The sequence below is a fragment of the Drosophila busckii genome, chromosome X, assembly GCF_011750605.1.
Source record: "Drosophila busckii strain San Diego stock center, stock number 13000-0081.31 chromosome X, ASM1175060v1, whole genome shotgun sequence".
NCBI lineage: Eukaryota > Metazoa > Arthropoda > Insecta > Diptera > Drosophilidae > Drosophila > Drosophila busckii.
In genome coordinates, this window is record NC_046608.1 from 1,571,252 (window position 1) to 1,587,421 (window position 16,170).

The window sequence follows — 16,170 nt, forward strand, 5'->3', positions numbered from 1 at the left end:
TATAAATAAACTAGTCTTTGCTCATCTTTGGCTGCTGCTGCTGGCTCCAACTTTGGTGGCTATAGCCACTGAGACCCACTGAACTTGAGCATTCATTTCATTTCATTTCAATTCGTTGCGTTTCGTTTCGTTTCGTCTGTGTCAAGTTTCGTTCGCTTAACCTTTGGGGCAAGCAACAAGCCAAAGGCAACTTTTAAGCCAAAATGATGTAACTGGAATTTAGCTTCAATAAATTATTATTAAAGCAACAAATTTCAATTTTTATATAACAATTAGCATAGTTTATAAGAATTAATTTCATTGCTTTTGATTCGAGTAAAAAATAATGAGTAACATTTTTATATAAATCAGCAATTGGAATTAGCTATAAATTGAAAATTAAATTAATTTAGTAAGACAAACATATAAATAATAAATTATACCAAGCAAGCAGTTAGTATACAAATATTATTAATACATTCGCAGTTATATTAAAGCAAAATTAAGCCCACAACTTGAAATTAAAAAACTTGCATATTTTTATATGTTAAAAACTATTAAAGTTTGATTTACTTTTAGTGGAATTATTAAATTTCCATAATCAAAATTTATTAACGCAAGCTGCAGCTTTTGATTAAATATTATTGAACGACTAAGAATATTTCAAAACCAGCAACAATTTTCAATAATTTATTGTTTTTTAAATAAATAGAAGAGCAGACAGACGGAGATAATGAAAATGCTCTTAAACATTATGAAATTGAAAGGAAAATCAAAAACTTGAATTTTTCTTAATCTTGTGAAAATTATAAAATAAAGAAGATTGCACTGGATCAACTCAGTTCGTTAGTCTCAGCAAATATATATATATTCCAAACTTGGATCTGGCATAGAATCAAATCTGTCCAAGTCTTTATTGTTCATAAAGTAATTTGGTGCGCTCTTAGTTGCGCCCACGCCACGCCCATAACAACAATTTATAAATTTTGTAAAAATAAAAACATTAGAGTCACTCACCTTGCGGAACTCCTGGACAAAGGTGGTGATCATGGTTTGGATGGCGGCCGCGCGTGTTGCATGCAACGCCAAGTGCTTGCCACTGCGCAAATTCAGCTGCAGCGCAGCCGGACGCGGCAGCGTCACTGCGTTCTGGATCTCGGCAAAGGATATGGCCTGGACCACAATCAGATAGTCCGCATCGCGACGCGCCAAGTAGAGGCCGCTGTGGGAGACGCCCATGATGGACACATCCGGATAGAGCGGAGCGCCCTGGACGGCGAACAGGCGCGCAAAGTAGAGCGGCCAGTCGCGCGCCATGTCCACAAGATGGCGCTTGACTAGCGCGCGCACCTGCTGCCCGCCGCGCGTGGCCAAAGTGTCGACGCTGACGCCGTGACCATGCAGCATATTGAGCGCCGCGCTCTTCTCCTGCGGCGTAATCCGCAGACACGGCGTAACGCCATAGACGTCGCTCAGCACCTGGGCGAACAGCAGGTCCAAGGCAATGGGCGGCCCAATGGACTCCGCCGGCTGGAAAACTTCCTTGCGCACGCGCAGCTTCCAGGGCACGCGATTGTAGGTCAAGCAGGCACTGCTGCCAGCCACGGAGCCAGCGACGGCACTGGCGCCAGCTCCGACGACTGCAGCAGCGGCGGCCGCTACGCTCGCCGGCGTCACAGGCGCTGGCACGGCCACCGCCATGCTGCTGCTCTCCTCACGCTCCTCCCGCATGCCCGCCGAGCTGGCGCTGCTCTTGCGCTTCCGCTCGTGCTCGTACTTCTGCGCCAAGTGCGTCCGGAATGTCGCCGGCGAGGGCAGCTCGCGCTCCCGCTCCCGCTTCACACTGCTGCTGCTGTTGCTCATGCTGTGGCTGTGGCTGTTCCCATTGCTGATCGTGTTGTCCATGCTCGCCTGCAAGCAAATTGAATTCAATTAGAAATCAGTCCATAGGCTCCTTAACTATTTGTTAATTTGAATTCATTAAAGCCTCAAATAATATTGAATTAATTCTTTTAATATTATTTAAAAGCTGCACTAATAATGCAAAGATTAAGAGCAATAATTTCTAAAACTGACTTTGTCATGTTTTCAAAATATAAAAATTCCAGCAATTTAATTAATTTAGTAATTGCGGCTACGCTCAATAATCCAATGAAAAATATTCACAATACAAAATGCCAATGAAATAATTTGGGAATGTTTCAAAAATAAATATTCATATTTAAGAAAAATATTATTTTTCAATCTTTCAATTATTTTCAACAAACAAATTAAAATAAAAAAATACGTTGCATTGGATTAATTTGTTGATTCCAAATTCAGTTCGGTAATCAACTAACCAAAAATATTGAACAATTCAAGAATAATCTGACTACTTTAAGAAATTATTTTTAAATATTTTTAATTACTATACCAAATTATTTTTCATTATTTGTATAAATATAAAAATTCAAATATTCTTTTCACTGGACTTGGGATTATTTCTCTATACGAAAAGGTCTATGGGTTTTGTGCCACTGTGCAGTGTCCTGTGTGCCCATGGATTGGAGCATTACCTGAATAATGCGCGGCGGCGCTGGCTGATAGACCTTGTGGCTCTCCTTCTCGCGCTCCACCTGGCGCAGCTCGTAGAGACGCTCGCGCTCCCGTTCGCGCTTCTCTCGCTCCTTTTCGCTGCCGCTGCCGGTGGAGGCGGGACCCTCGACCTCGGCCCGATCCCACACAGACTCGGAGTAATCCTCGCGATCGCGACTGCGGCTGCGACTGCGCGAGCGCTCGCGCTCCGTCTGCAGCTCCTGCTCCCACAAGTCCTGTTGCTGTTGATGATGATGATGCAGCGACAACTGATGCTGATGCTGCTGCTGCTGCTGGTACGAGAGCAACTGATGCTGCTGCTGCTGCTGCTGCTGGCGCATGGCGCCAAACGTGTCCCGCTCCTGGCGTTGGATAAACGCCGGCACATGCTCCTTGCGATAATCGGGCTCGGGCTCACGCTCGCGCTCGCGCTCCAGACCGTCCAGGACGTGTTGCTGCTGCGATTGTTGCTGCTGCTGCTGGAGCTGTAGCTGGAGCATGGGTGGACTTTGTGGCGCTGGCGGCGGAGCGGGTGGCGCCATGCTGGGCGGTCGTATGGGCGGCGGCGGAGCTGGCACATTGGGCGCTGGGGGCAGCAGCACTCCTGGCCAGGCGCTGGGTGGTGCCGGTGGCGGCGACAGTTTGCCCTCCATGCGCTCGATCTGGGTGCGCACCGTGGGCGTCTCGGTCAGATTGGCGGCACTGACGCTGGCAAAGAGTCCGCCCAGCTGCTGCTGGAGCATGAGCTTGCGCGTATCCTCGAGCTTGGCGGGCTGAGCACGCTGCTCCGACTTGTTGCTTACCGTGGAGCGCACCGAGTGCCCGGCCGTGACCTGCTCCAGGCGCTGGCGCATCTCGGAGCTGAGCTTCAGCTTGCCCACGCTGCCCGGAGGCGGCCGATCCGCGCCAATTTCAAAGCTCTTCTTGGCCAGCTTGCTGCTGCTGCTGCTGCTGGTAATAATGGTGGTCAGCTGGGTCTGCTGTTGGGATTGGGACTGGGAGTGGGATTGGGAGTGGTGCTGCTCCTGGTGCTGCTGCTGCTGCATGCCGTTGGCCTTGAGCAGCACAGCGGGCAAACTGATGCCGCCGCCGCCGCCGCCGCCGCCGCCTCCTGGGGGCGTGGTGCGGTTCGAATCGATTTCGAATTCCTCCCACTCGATGGCCGTGGCCGTGGCGTTGCTCTGGGGCGTCGTCTTGCGCTGCTGCTGGCGCAACTTGAAGGCAAAGAAATCCTCCTCGGACTGGAACTGGGGCTCGCCCTGCGGCGGCGGCCAGCGCCACTTGCCAATGCGCACGGTCTTGGCGCGTCCATACGGATCGAGAAAGTGACGCGTCTCCGACGGATCCTTGCCCTCCAGTGGTGGCGGCATGGGCGGCGGAGGTGGCGGCGCCGGCGGACCCCCACTGGACTCCAGCACCAAGCTGCTGCTGCTGCTGCGCGTTGTCGTCGTCGTGGTCAGCATGGTGCTCTTCATGCGCATCGGCGGCGGCGGCGACGACACGGCGGCAACAGCAACAGTTGCTGCTGTCACAACCGATTGCTGCTGCTGCTGTTGTTGCTGCTGCTGCTGGCTGAGCAGCGTTTGCAGCGCTTGGTTCTGGGCCAGCAACTGCTGCTGGATCTGCAGATTCTGCGCCATGGCCGATTGTAGAAAGGCGCGTTGCACCTGCTGCTGATAGAGCGTGGCTGGGGGCGTGGCCGGGCCATTGGACTCACCGCCCCCGCCGCCGCCGCCCATGAGCTGCTGCAGCAGCGGATCGGGCGCAGCGCTGTGCTCGGTGCTGCCGCCGCCCTTGATGGCCACCAGCAGCTCCTGGCCAGAGCTCAGCTTGCATAGCTGCGCATCCAGCGGCACATCCGCCCACAGATCATCATCATCATCATCATGCTCTAGCTGCTCCTCGCAGTCATAGGCGGCGCCGCCTCTTATGCTGGCCGCCAGCGAGCGCGCATCGGACAGCTCATCCAGCGAGCCGTCGAGCACGGGACTGAACAAATCGTCCAGAAACTGATCCACATCGGAGGCTTGGGATGGGACGCGCACGCGGCGCACATGGGAGGCCAACGAGGGCGCCTCGCTGGTGTCCGACATGGCGGAGGAGCGCGTCGCATACTCCGACTTGTCCATGTTGTACTTGCTCGAGTGCGCCGACCCATGGGACGCCGCATGGCTGCGTCTGCCCGCGTGCTGGGACTTCTGGTAGCGCGGCGCCGTCTCCTTGCCCATCGGCGCCAGTCGCTCCGCGCTGTGGTAGCGATCGTTGAGTCTGCTCTCGGACAGTCCCAGCGCCAGCGTGTGCAGCGTCGACTCCTGCGAATCCGAGTCCGGCAGCAGCTGCGGCAGCTGCTCGCTGCTGGCCAGCAAATCGTCCAGCGACTTCGAGCGCGACTTGCTCTGCGTTCCGGGCAGCAGATGGGGCGTTATGGGCGACTCCGTCGCTCGCTCAAAGTATCGCTCGTTCAACGCCGAGCTGCGCGACAGCAGCTCCCGACTGCTGCGTCGCTCCTTGCTGTTGTTGTTGTTGCTGCTGCTGCCCAAAGTGTTGCTCGCGTTCTCCTGCAAGCGAAGAGCGTAAATTAATAATTTGCACAAATATAAAAATTATATTTCAAAGTCAAAACCTATTCAATTTATATTTAATTCAACTCGAGCTCAAATCAAAACGTTGCTTTAGCTCCGAAATTTCAAATTTTCTATTTTCGCAAATTTTGCAACCCAAAAGTTTTTACTTTTATAGTAAACACAGCAACATTTACAATATTTTTTGGGTTTCTATATTAATTTTAATATATGTGCATTCTTTTGTTTTCAAGTTCTAAATAGTTGATGAATTTTTTAAAATTCATATTCGTGTCTGTTGAATTTTCATAAAATTAACTTCTCTAAGTTCTGTATAATATTTTCAAATACAGTAGAGACTGCCTACAGTTAAAGCTGTAACTTCATATTTTATTTTAATTAATTAATATTTTATTTTATTAGTTTAGTTTTATTAATTGTTTGCTTTAGTTAGTTTTATTAATTGTTTGCTTTATGCATTTTAAACTTGAAATTTAAGTTTTTTATAAATTAATCGCCTTACATTTGTTTTTTTTGCATATTTTATCAAATTTTTAAATGCTCAACATTTTTCGAAATGCTTATTTATCTAGCTTTGCTTTTACTAATTAAAAATAAAAACAACTTTTGGTTTTAAGTAAAAAGTTAAGCAAATGCACAGAATAGCAAAGCAAAACATTTTTGAAAAGTATGTCAAATATCTGCAATGCAAATATTTAAATAAAAAACATAAATAATGCATATTAAAATTACAAATATTTCCTAAAGCAACTAATTTACTTTTAGTTAATTAAATGTAAGTTATTAATGCATAAAATAAATATATAAAATAAATTAAAATAAATAAATAAACAAGCCTAGCTCGAAAAAAACATTATAAATTATTCAAAATTGCCACATTTGTTATCAAGTAAAAGTTTTAAAAAATAAATAAATATAATAAATTCAAAGATTATTATAAAAAAATTTAGCAAAAGCTAAAAATGTCTTCAACTAATTTGCAACTGAAAAACTGTTGGCAATTAGCGAGTGTTTACTGTAGCCTTACCATAGATCTGCTCGCAGCTGCTGTAGCTTCCTTAGTGTTAGTGTTGCTGCCGCTGCCGCTGGGTGGAGCTGGCGGCGGCACTCCTGGTCGCTTCACCGCCTCCGGGAGCAGCGTGCGCTGGAATTTGCCGCCGGAGCGCAACAGATCGCTGCGCGGAGCGGGAAAAGCGGGACAGAGCTCCTTCTCCGAAATCAAGTCCATGACATAGTCGAGGCCACAGCTATCGGTGAGCTGCTGGCCATCGTCCAGGACGAGCGTCCAGCCGCGACTGCCGACCCCAAGCGTGGAGACGGCCAAGGCGGCGGCCTCCTCGCAGCTGGTCCAGGAGTCCACGGCTACGGTTTGGCTCGCATCGTCGGGCAGCGTCAGCGGCAGTGCCATGTCGCAGCCGCGGGCGCAGGCGCGCCACTCCAGCCAGGCGGGCACAAAGCTGCGCGCGGCGGCAGCGCTGTGGCTGCTCTGCTGGCGCAGCAGCTGCCGCTGGAGCAGCTGGCGCGTGGGCGGCGTCGAGCTGGAGGCTTCGTCGCCAACGAACTTCAACAGATATTTGCTGAAGGCGGCGCTGGGCTGGAAGCAGCAGAGGCACTGACTGAGCAGCTGCCACAGGCGAGCGGCGGCGGCGGGCTCCGCGCCATGCAGCTGATTGCAGAGCTGGACGAGAATCTCGTCGCGCAGGCCGCGCGAGCTGAGCGCCTTGTGCACAATGTAGTCCGAGAGCAGCTTCTCCTTGGCGCCCTCCGACTCCAGCGCCTTGTCGTTGGTCCAGCGCAGTATCAGCTTGAAGACAGCCAGCGAGTCCTGAAAGTCCTGATCCCGCGAAGCGGCGCGCGTAAGCAGCGGCGCCGCAATGGGCTCGCGACGCGGCTGCAGCCGCAGCCCATTGCAATAGACGCTGCTGAACTTGCCGAAGCTGAACTGCGCCAGATCCGCGGGCAGCGGCGCTGCAGCCGCCGGCGGCGGACCCGGCACCGTGCCTAGCACCTTGACCAGCTGCCGATCCGTGTGCGGCGGCTGCCAGCCCTGCAGCTTCGAATAGATGAACGCCAGCTCGGCGGGTATGTCCAGGTAGCTGAGCTGACTGCTGCGCTCCAGCTGCGCCTGCTTGGCCTGGCGCGCCTCACGCGCACGCGCGGCCGCCTCGCGCGCCTACCAACGCCGCCCTGCTCGGTGCCAAGCTGCTGCGCTGGCGACGCGCCCGACGCCGCGCCACAACGCGCTGCGCCGTCAAACGCGCCGGCGCGCAGCTGCTCGAAGCGCTGGCCTGCCGTGCGGCGGCCAACGCGCCTGCAGCTGGTGGCGGGCACGACGTCGCGCCAAGCTGGCGACGCACACAACATCGCACATGGCGCTGTATATGTAAAGCGGCCAGACGCAGTCGCTCGGTGCGCGCGCTCTCCAGCGCGCGATGCAGCGCCTCGCGCAAAAAGACGCGAGTGGCGCCCAGTTGATAGTCGGGACCCTCGACGCCGGTGCGCGGCAGCTGCTCCAGCAGCAGGCGGCAGAGCTCGCGGTAGGGCGTGCCGCGTGTCAGGGGCGCGCCCAGGAGCTGGCGATAGCGCTCGACAAAGTGCTGGAAACGCAGGCGCACGGGATAGCCGCGCTGCCGGATCTGGATGGTGTCCAGCATGCCCAGGTAGCGCAGCTGCTGCAGCACGCACGGCATGTCCATGCGCAGCGGCTGCTTCTCCTGGTTCGGCTTGATGCAGCGCACGAACCAGGGATGGCAGCGCCCCATCGACTGCAGCAGCTGCTGCAGCGAGTCCGCGAATCTGGCGGCCACTGTGGGCGTGCGCGGCTTCATGGTGACGAAGCGTCCGTTGCTGCCCTTGGGCAGCGTCTTGCCCGCGTCGCGTTGCGCGCGCAGCTGCTTGGTCAGCTCGCCGACCAGCTGCAGCCGCGAGCTGCTCAGCAGCTCCAGCACATCGCCGCGCAGCGCGTCCCGATTCTTGTCCAGAAACCCATCGACGCAGTACCACACCTGGCCGGCATAGTGCGTGATCCCGAACTCCTGCGCCCCGATGCGCGGACGCGCGTACAGCTCGCTCAGCGCGTGATTGTAGTGACACTTCTCGAGGAAGCTCAGGTCGGTGGCGCGCGGAAAGTTGGACTCGTCGTCGAGCAGGTGGCAAATGCCCACGGGCTTCTTGGCCAGCAGATGTATCACCGGCAGGTTGTCGTCCCAGGCGAGCGGCGTCCACTCGAGACGCTCGCGCGCGTACTCGGCCTGCTCCAGCTTGAAGACGTGCTTGTTGAAGTAGAGCTGGAGATTCTCGTTGGCGTAGTTGATGCACAGCTGCTCGAAGCTGTTCTCGGCCAGGTCCTCGAAGCCGAAGATGTCCAGGATGCTGATGCGGTGGGCGTCGTGGGTGCCGCCCTTCTGCACTATCGAGTTGATGCGCGACACCAGCCAGTTGAACAGGCCGGCGTAGAGCGCCTTGGCGAAGGCGTCGCGCGCGTCCAGCGCCTGGTCTATGCCCAGCGGCGTGTGCAGCCGCTCGGCGCGCGCCTCGGTGATGCGCGAGGTCAGCGCACGCTGCAGCCCCTCGGCGCTGATGTGCAGCAAGTGCGCCGCCCACTTGATCTCCGCATCCGAGCCAATCTCCACGCCCTCCTGCCCGTGCCGCAGCTGCCGGCGATGGAAGTAAACATTGCCCAGATGCAGCACCGCCGCCAGCACGCGCACAATGCCCTCGCGCTCGCTCTCGGCCACCCCCAGCACCTGCATCGCACTCAGCAGCGAGGCCCAGTCCACGCGCCCGCTGGCGCAGTCCGTGGCCCCTTGATTCAAGTAGAAATACTTGTCCGCCTCCAGCAGTCCGTACTTGGCGCGCTCCGCCTCGCTCAGCCCGCCCAGCATCTCGTAGAACACGTGATAGTTGCGCTCCCCGGGCGCTTGCGTCACGATGCGCGACTTCTCCAGCAGATACTGTGTGATCTTGGCGCCCACTATGGCGCCGCTCTTGAAGTAAACCTCCAGATATTTCCCAAACCGCGAGCTGTTGTCGTTGCGCGCGGTGCGCGCATTGCCGAACGCCTCCAGCAGCGGCGCCGCCTCCAGTATTTGCTCAGTGATCACCGCGGACGCACTGCCGCCGCCCGGCACCACCGCCGCCAGATACTGCATCACCAGCTTCGTCGACTCCGTCTTGCCCGACCCCGACTCGCCCGAGATGACCACCACCTGCGGCGAGGGCAGCGCTGCGTGCGCCGCCGCGCCTATGGCAAATAGATGGGGCGGCAGTGCGCCCAGTGGGCGGCCCGCGTACTGCTTGGCCACCTCCAGGCCGTAGGCGTCGGGGAACATCTTGTAGGGATTCACTGCTATCAAAATGCTCCCGGCGAATGTGTAGATCAGTCCCTTGTCGTAGCGCAGCCGCAGATTCCACAGCAGCGACGCCTCGTGCAGATCGTCGAGCATCGTCATGTCCTCCACGCCGCTGCTGCCCAGATCCTGGCGCGCACGCAGGCTGCCCTCGCCCGGCTGCAATGCGAATGTTTGTGCCTGGCAAAAGCAAATTCAATACGTTAATATATCGAATATCGTAAGTGCTAATACCGTACATTAATCATAACTAATTATGCGAAAAGCAAAGAGCGCATTGCTTTCATTGGATTTTGCAGCATAAATTCGAATATCGTAAAAATGCATACCGTAAGTACAAATTTTGTATCTTATGATGCTCTATGTTTTATATTCTAATATATGTTGCTTTTTTTTATTACGTTAATATAATTGTCATAACGAATATCGTAAATGCTAATATCGTAAACTACTCATAGCTAATATAAAAGTAGTGCTGTCGGCTTTATTTATAATTTATTGTAGCATAAAATCGAATATCGTAAATGCCAACATCGTAGCTTGTGATTCTCTATATCATCTTATATTCAAATATATGTTTGCTATCTTGCCGATTTGCAATATCTTTGCAACTGTAACGTAAATTGAATATCGTAAGATTAAATTTGTTAAAATGCAATATCGTGCTCCAATTTTCGAATGTATATATTCTAGCTATATCCTTCTTATATTTATATTTATATATTGAATATATAATATAACTTGTTAAACTATCTTATTTAATGTGAGTATCGTGTTTGTATTTGTACCGTAAATTCGTGCATTGTACCATTTAATACCATAAATGTGCATATCGTATATTGCATCCCTAATATCCTATTATCGTATATGTATCTATCTAAGCCATCTACTATAATTTTAAATTATTCCAATATTTTGAAACGCATATCATAATTGTGAATGTCGTAAATGCAGCGTAAGCTAGATTTGAATTTTAATTTTGGTTTGGCTATGAACATATTTTTTTTTTGTTAAATTTATTGCATTTATTTGTTATTACACTAAAATACGTCATATTTGTATATTTTGTTTTATGATATTGAAACACATGCCAATCATCGATAGGTTGATGTGACTAATGTGTTAATATAATATTTGATGCATATTTTTTTTTATATTGTATTATTATTGTTTTATTATATTAATTATTATATTTGTTATATCGTGTGTGCAGTTTGATTCTCTACTCTATGGCAATCTAAGCTGGGTGGAGGGGGGAGGGTGGGGCACAATTCTCACATGACTGGCCAGCACATCGCTGCAGAGTGTGGAGAGACGCTTGACCACTTGTGGATAACGGCACTTGAGGCGACGCTGACGCCGCAGCTGTTGTTGCTGCAGCTGCTGCAGCGTCTGGGGCGGCGGACAGAGTTCCTCGAGGCTGGACTCCTCCAGGCTGGGCGGACGCTGGCGGCGCAGCACGTGCGGCGAGAGCAGCGCCAACGAGGGCGACTGAGCCGGACTTGGGGTAACGGAACCGCAGCCACGTTGCCATGGCTCCAGGTGGAAGCGTACGATGCGCATTTAACGGTGCACCAACAAAAACCGGACAAGCTGACAAACAATCAGAGCAAGAACAAAAACAACTGGGAGAAGAAGAAGAAGAACGAGAAGAAGAACACAGTTACGTTCATTGGCCGCCGTTCCGAATGCAACTGAGCAAGGAGTCGGGCAGCAGAGCAGACGAAACTCCAGCTTAGCGACATTGTCACAGTTTTCTATAAACTAACAAATCTGCCCACTCCACTTCACTCCACTCCGCTCCACTCCACCCCGACCCGACCTGTTGGCTAGACGCAGCTCTAAACCAATTCCTAAAGCGTTTGATTAGAAACACGTTTGATTTTTCTTTTATTTCGGCGACAGCGTCAGAGCGAAAGAGACGGAGAGACGGAGAGAGAGAAAGAGAGAGAGAGAGAGACCAAGAAGCAAACAGGCGCTTCTTTCAGTCGCTGCCACATACGTGAAAGAAAAATAAAACAAAAACCAGTCGCTGTTTAATAGTTAATAGCTTTGATCTTGTTGACGCTCTCGCTCACTCGCTCTCTCTTTCTCTTGTTCTTGCTTGCTTCATTGGTAGCCGCACTCTCTTTTAGTCTACGCTCTATACTTTCTCCAGATCAAACAGAACTACCAAGTGCAGCTCCAATCCAAAGCTAACTGAGCAAAGCTGCTGCTTAGCACTTGTGAAAATAATGCGCCTAAAGTCCCAAGGACAGAAATTCTTACATGTAGAAATCCAAAAAACAATTTTGAAAAATAAAAAAATAACTAAATTAAAATTAAATTTTAATTTGTATACAAAATTAGCCAATAAACAGCTCTGCTTAAATAAATTATTTTAAAATTTTTTAATGCAATTTAGTCAAATATTAAAATTATAATAAATCAAAATCATTATAATAATAAAACCTAAATAATTATTTCTTTGCAATCTTTTTATTAAACTTTATGTCAACAAATTTGTATTAGAATATTAATAAGATTCATTTGAATTGCTTTAATATCTTTCTAAGCTGCAATTTTTATTTTACTCACTTGATTTAAAAAAATTATGTTTGCATCAGAACAATTAATAATATAAGTTATTTTTGGCTTTAATAAGAAACTCTAAGCACTAATTTGTTTGCCAGCCAGCCCTAAATCACACATGAAAAATCTTACAAAATTATTAACGTCGCGACGTTTATTTTAATGCAGAACTAACGACCTGAGCTGAGCTCAAGTTTCCCAGAAAGCCAAGCTCTCTGGCATCTCGTACATATAATTACATGTATAGGATGTTGAGTGCACTTCCCGAGATTGCTTTTATAATTGAGGCTCTCTCGCACGCTCTCTCGCTGTCTCTTTCTCTTGCTCTGTGTGCCTGCGTTTCCTTTTTCCTTGGCAATTAAGCCTGCCAGTCAAAGCGTCGAGTCTGCAGCCACAGGCTGATGGCTAATAGCTTTGCCAAACAGTTAGCGATGCCGTTGCAAGTGGCAAGTGGCAAGTGGCAAGTTGCAAGCTGCGCGCAGCTGGCTGTGGCCGCAAGCGCCAAGAATTCCAGCAATTTCAAAAAATACAAAAAGCCAAACGCACGCTTCGCATTCAGAGCTACAGTCATGCATGCAAATATGCGCCCAGCAACAACAAAATAAATAAATATATAAACAACTTTTATTTTATTGTTGACTGAAAATGAATTTGGCCAGTTGGCAGCCACTGGAATTCGAAGCCAAAATTCATGTTCGTTCGTTTTGTTTTCTTCTTCTTTGCTTTGCGTTGACGACGACAACAACAACAAGTGAAAACAGTGAAAATCACTCATAGCATAAATATCAAAACAAAAAGGTGACGACAGAGCCCTGAAACAAAGCGCGTGAAACTATTTTCCATACGCCACACTGAGCGCCAAAATTAACTGCTCACGTCAAACTAAATACAAGTTGCTAACTAAGTTGTCAGCTAATATTATTACTATTAATTGATTTTTAATTTCTTCGCATTTTATCAAATTTCAAACAATTTTAAATAAATATTTTTCTAAAATTATAAGTTGTTGCTCGTATTATTATTATTAATTAATATACACAGCTTGTAATTCTATTTGAATAATTTTGTTTCATATTTGATTTGATTTATTTGCGGCTCTAATCGAATTTTGCCAAGCCTAAATTTTGAATTATTTGTTTAATTTTAATTGCATTTATTTTTTATGTGAACTCACCTTGCCCTTGATCATCGCCTGAACGACAATCACTTGAGCAGCGCGATGCACTTCTTGAATTTCACCGGGTATGGGATGCCCCACACCCGGATCGAACCACACCAGGTCTCCTTCGGCCCAGTCCATGGCTATATGTGTGTTTGTTTCGAAGTATTGTTAAATCGTTGCTGATCTGATTGATATAGAAGAAGAAATTCCTGCTCGTGTCCCGTGCCCCGTGCCAGCGATGAGGGGAGTAAGAGTGACAGAAGAGAGAGAGAGAGAGAGGAATGTGGAGAGGGCGTCTTTAGCTTTAAGCTGCAGGTCGATGCATTGCTAAAAATATAAATAAATAGAATTAAGCAAAATTAAGTTGACTCAAAATAATATAAATTTTATAATTAAAATTTTGCTAAGATATATTTAAAATTTAAAACAATAGTGGCAATAAAAACAGCCAGTGTAAAAATAAAAAATAATTAATAACGAATGTAAAAATAAAAAATTGCTCATTAGGCAGACATTAAATTTAACGACTACATAAAAATTTGAAATTAAATGAAAATTCATTCAACTTAAGCAAGTTTATGCCTAAAATTGTAAAATATTGAAAATAATTAAATTAACAATAAGCGTAACTAACCAATAAAAAGATTTAAATATAAAAATAATTAATAATTGTAAAAATTCAAAATTACTTGTTAGCAAAGACAATAGCAAATTAAAAATTATTAAATTAATGTGCAAATAAATTGTTTCATTGAATTGAATGCATCAAAATCAATGAAAATAATTTCTGTGGCCTTAAATTGTTAAAAATATTGAAAGTAAAAATCAACAAAATATGCAGCTAATTATATTAACAACTAGCGCAACTAAGCAACAAAAAGTTGCAACATTTTTTCGACTTGCACGTTCACAAGCGATTGTCACTGTGAATTGCCAATTGGCATTGTCAAGCTGCTGCATGTGAGCAATTCACAGAGAAAGATATACAGCGAGAGAGAAAGAGAAAGAAAGAGTGAGTGAGAGAGAGAGAGAGAGAGAGAGATAGTAACTAGTCATGAATGAAAGTGTTTTTTTTTCTATTATTATTATTTGCTTTGCTGCTTATTAGCAACATTATTAGTTGATGCAAACAAAATGCAACAAGCAAAAAAAATAATAATAAATTAAACAAGCAGAAAAGCAAACAAAAAAAAATTAGTTACATTCACCATTGTTGGGCTATAAAACTAATGTGAATTTAAAGATTTGTTAAATTAGCAAAAGAAAACAAAAACTGTTTAATTAATTGCCCAACTATTGCTGCTGCTGCTGCCACGCCCCCCTCTACGCGCTGCCCAATTATGCGAGAAAATGAAATCGCAGTCGGTTGCGCTTCGGCTCGCTGCTAAACATTTAATCGAAAAACAAAACGCAAGTTGAAAGTAAAATTAGCAATAAATTAGCAATGAATGTGCTGCTGCGAGTTTAGCGTAAGAAAAATAAAAACAGTTTGATAAGATTCGCAAACACGAGTTGCGTGAAATTCCAAATCAAATTGTATGCATTAATTAATTAATTATATTGTTAATTAAGCAGCGATGCTCGCTTGTTTAATGCGTGCGTGAAAATTGTTTAATAATAAAAATGAAAAATCAAGCTTTTCACTTGGCTACGCTTTAATTGAGCCACGCCCACTCGCCGTCAGTTCAGTTGTTTGCCAATTTCAGTTGCCAAGGGACAAATGCTGAAGCTATGCCAAGAATCTGGCACAAAAATCAATTCCAAGCTGCCAAACCACAAATTTAATAAATTAAAAACTCGTCACACACACAGACACATACATAGACACCTGCTAAGCAGCTGTCCAGGTGCGGTTCTATGGCTGGAATGTTGCTCACACATAGCTTTAGATATATCCAAATATTTTGTTAAGGGCATTTTTTTTTTTTTAGCGTATTTGATTTTTGTTTTTCTAGTTTGACATGGGAAACGCAACAAGTTCCCACATGAAAATACAAATACAAAATAAAAAGCGACACAAGAAAATCAACTCGAAAGACTCAGGCAACGAACTTACAGACAATGAACCCAAAAAAAAAAAAAAAACAGCAACAGTTTTTAATCAAAAATTTTGTGTGTTGTTTAGTCACAAAACTGAGAACCGAGAACGTCACCAGAAAAGTGAGAGCATTTCGAAAATATGCAAATGAGCTACGAACAAGGGCTACAAAATGGAATAGAAAATAACGTTTCAGAACTAAAGATTAAAGAGACAAAGCTGCGTTGATATTGAGTTGAAATCGATTGAAAAGATTTCAAGAAATCAATGGAAATTATAAATGACTTGCTGGGTAAACTATACAATTTTATTTGTAAACATTTTTAAAGCTAAATCAATTTTCATTAACATTTTGTTTAACTAAGAAATTATTTTTGAATTTTAATGGTACAGACTAATTTATTTAACATTAATACGCAATTATATATTTTTATATAATCATATTTCATTTAATGATTTAATGTTTTAATTATATGACATTGAAAAAATTATAAAACAAAATATTTTATTTTATTTACTTATAGTTTAAGTAATTTGTATAAAAAATGCAAGAAATCTGCTGGAACAGGTTCTAAAATTGCTGCTGTAGACAAACTTATGACCATGACTGTTTGTATTTAGCATTTAATGCTTAGATATTGTTGCAACTTCATTGATTACAACTGAGCAGCAACATTCAATTGCTGTTCTTTTTTTATTATTGTTATTCTAGCTCTTTTAACTTCGACTTGAACATGGAGCTCGATTGCAAGCAGGCGCGACGTCTTAGCTATGGAATGCGGTCGAGCTCGACTCGTAGCCAAGCCAAGATTTTTTTGCTGTGCGAGACAATAAGAGATAAAGAGAGAGAGAGAGAGAGAGAGAGAGAGAGAGAGCAAGCGCTTCAGGTGTGCGTGAATAACTGACTGACTGACT

The 16,170-nt window shown here is 46.5% G+C and overlaps 1 protein-coding gene across 1 annotated transcript in view; it reads right to left on the minus strand.

Moving 5' to 3' along the window:
* LOC108605393 (unconventional myosin-XV) overlaps positions 1-16,170 on the minus strand; it is a 29,983-nt gene that overhangs the window by 9,710 nt on the left and 4,103 nt on the right. Inside the window, 5 exon segments of the mRNA XM_033294265.1 lie at positions 997-1,890; positions 2,535-5,111; positions 6,163-7,474; positions 7,476-9,664; positions 13,230-13,544. Coding sequence (XP_033150156.1) covers positions 997-1,890; positions 2,535-5,111; positions 6,163-7,474; positions 7,476-9,664; positions 13,230-13,355 — 7,098 coding nt within the window. The 5' untranslated portion in view covers positions 13,356-13,544.